This window comes from Ylistrum balloti, unplaced genomic scaffold (assembly GCF_031769215.1).
Source record: "Ylistrum balloti isolate Yb309-2 unplaced genomic scaffold, AGI_CSIRO_Ybal_v1 Utg370066, whole genome shotgun sequence".
Classification (NCBI taxonomy): Eukaryota; Metazoa; Mollusca; class Bivalvia; order Pectinida; family Pectinidae; genus Ylistrum; species Ylistrum balloti.
In genome coordinates this window covers 527171-528923 of record NW_026782111.1, presented here as the reverse complement: position 1 = coordinate 528923, position 1753 = coordinate 527171, and the positions used below count along the sequence as shown (strand labels likewise).

Here is a 1753-nt window from a genome sequence, read left to right as displayed (position 1 = left end):
TTCGTCCTGTTGATTGAAGTAGATATTTCGCCATCAACTTTTGTTTTGTCCTTAAAAACCATATGTTCTTAATCATGCGAGTGGGCCACATGTTTCTCGTTCAAGGGAATTACACTCACGTGACTGAAATCATTATTTTATCTACTGGATTTATAAAATGGCTGCCTGTTTCATTTCGTTGTTGATTTTGTTCGGGATTTATCCCGTGGAAGGGAATGAGGTGAATTCACGTGACTGTCGCCCTACGAGTCATGACATTCTGGGCCCGTATTACGTGCCGAATCCGCCCAGACTTTTAAAGTACTGCACGGGGGACCCCGAACTCCACCAGCACGAAAGACTGGTGGTGAGTGGATATGTGTACAAGAGCGACTGCATCACGCCCATGACTAACACAAGGATCGACATATGGCAGGCAGATCTCTCGGGTAATTACACCCTCGGGGCGAAGTGTCGGGGCTACTTGAGAACGGATTCTCGGGGGTATTACGAATTTTCGACTCTATACCCGGGCAAGTATCATTTACTCAGCGAGGCTTTTCGCCCGGCTCATATCCACTTCATGGTGAACGGAAAACGTCATCATAAGACGCTCATAACTCAGTTATATTTCGCTGGGGATTTGAACCTAGGACCCAACGACCCATGTACTGTGTGTAGCTCGGACAGAGAGGATCTTGTTGCACACGTGGAATTCCTCTGTGAAACTCACGACCATTCAAATTGTATCCAACTGGTAAGATTTGACATCGTTCTGGAAAGGGGAAGAGGTTTGTCACGAACCTAGAGTGTGTGAATATATCGCCATTCTTGAACTGACACTCCTATTATAAGACAAGTGAAAAGCTAATTTTTACCAATAACCCATTTTGAACTTTGAACTTTACTAATAAGAAAAGTTGAAGTGATAAATTATAAAGTGATAAGTGACCTTGATCGACTGATGATAAGTCAAACTACTCACTGCACAAAGATCGATATTCTCGATGGTTTGAATTCTCCTGGATTAACAAAAACGGAGAGAGAAGTAATCTTTTCTATCAATTTGCATGATTTTAACCATGTGACAAAAAGAAATTTCTCGAAAATTACAAATACAGTGTTGATTGCATTTTGCTTTTTATGTTCGTCTCATACTATTGTTAAATTACCTGAAAGTCCAGTTGAGCACAAAAAGTCGCCGGACATTTTTAATTATACTGATGACATGTACATATCTTATTAAAATGATTTTATAACTACAGAAGACCTGTCGCATATGAAGTTTTCAATATCTATCTTTCTAGAGGTTTATATGAAGGACAAAAATGACAACAAATTGGAGAGTATGGCAGTACTTTTTATCACCTCATTTAATAACTGTATTAAGCCATAGAAAAGATACGTTAAATCGTAAATGTTGCATTCAAAGTTATATTTCATTATCGATGATAAAGGCTTGTCATATTATATCAAGTGATATTAAATGTCAATGTAACAGGTGTTAATAAACAGATAAAGCGAACTGCGTGGATCTATTTTTACTACATTACGTTTTATATCAAAGTTCACTATACATAGGTCAAATGTCAAACTGAATATCCAAATTAATTAATATGGCATATATATCAGAGTATGCAAGATTTGTCAATTAAGCTGACAGCTCTCGCACATAACTTTCATAAGTCTAGTACAAACAGGTCACAACTTGAGATGAACGCCGGAGATCAGTGAACGTTTCAATAAAAAATACCATAAAACTAGATCAGGTTTG

General features: G+C 38.0%; 1 protein-coding gene across 1 annotated transcript; it reads left to right on the top strand.

The window, feature by feature from the left end:
* Positions 1 to 157: 157 nt before the first annotated feature.
* LOC132549584 (protocatechuate 3,4-dioxygenase beta chain-like) lies at positions 158 to 1499 on the top strand. Its single transcript, XM_060213526.1, has one exon. The coding sequence runs from the start codon at positions 158 to 160 to the stop codon at positions 785 to 787; it is 630 nt and encodes a 209-aa protein (XP_060069509.1). The 3' UTR covers positions 788 to 1499.
* The last annotated feature ends 254 nt before the right edge of the window (positions 1500 to 1753 follow it).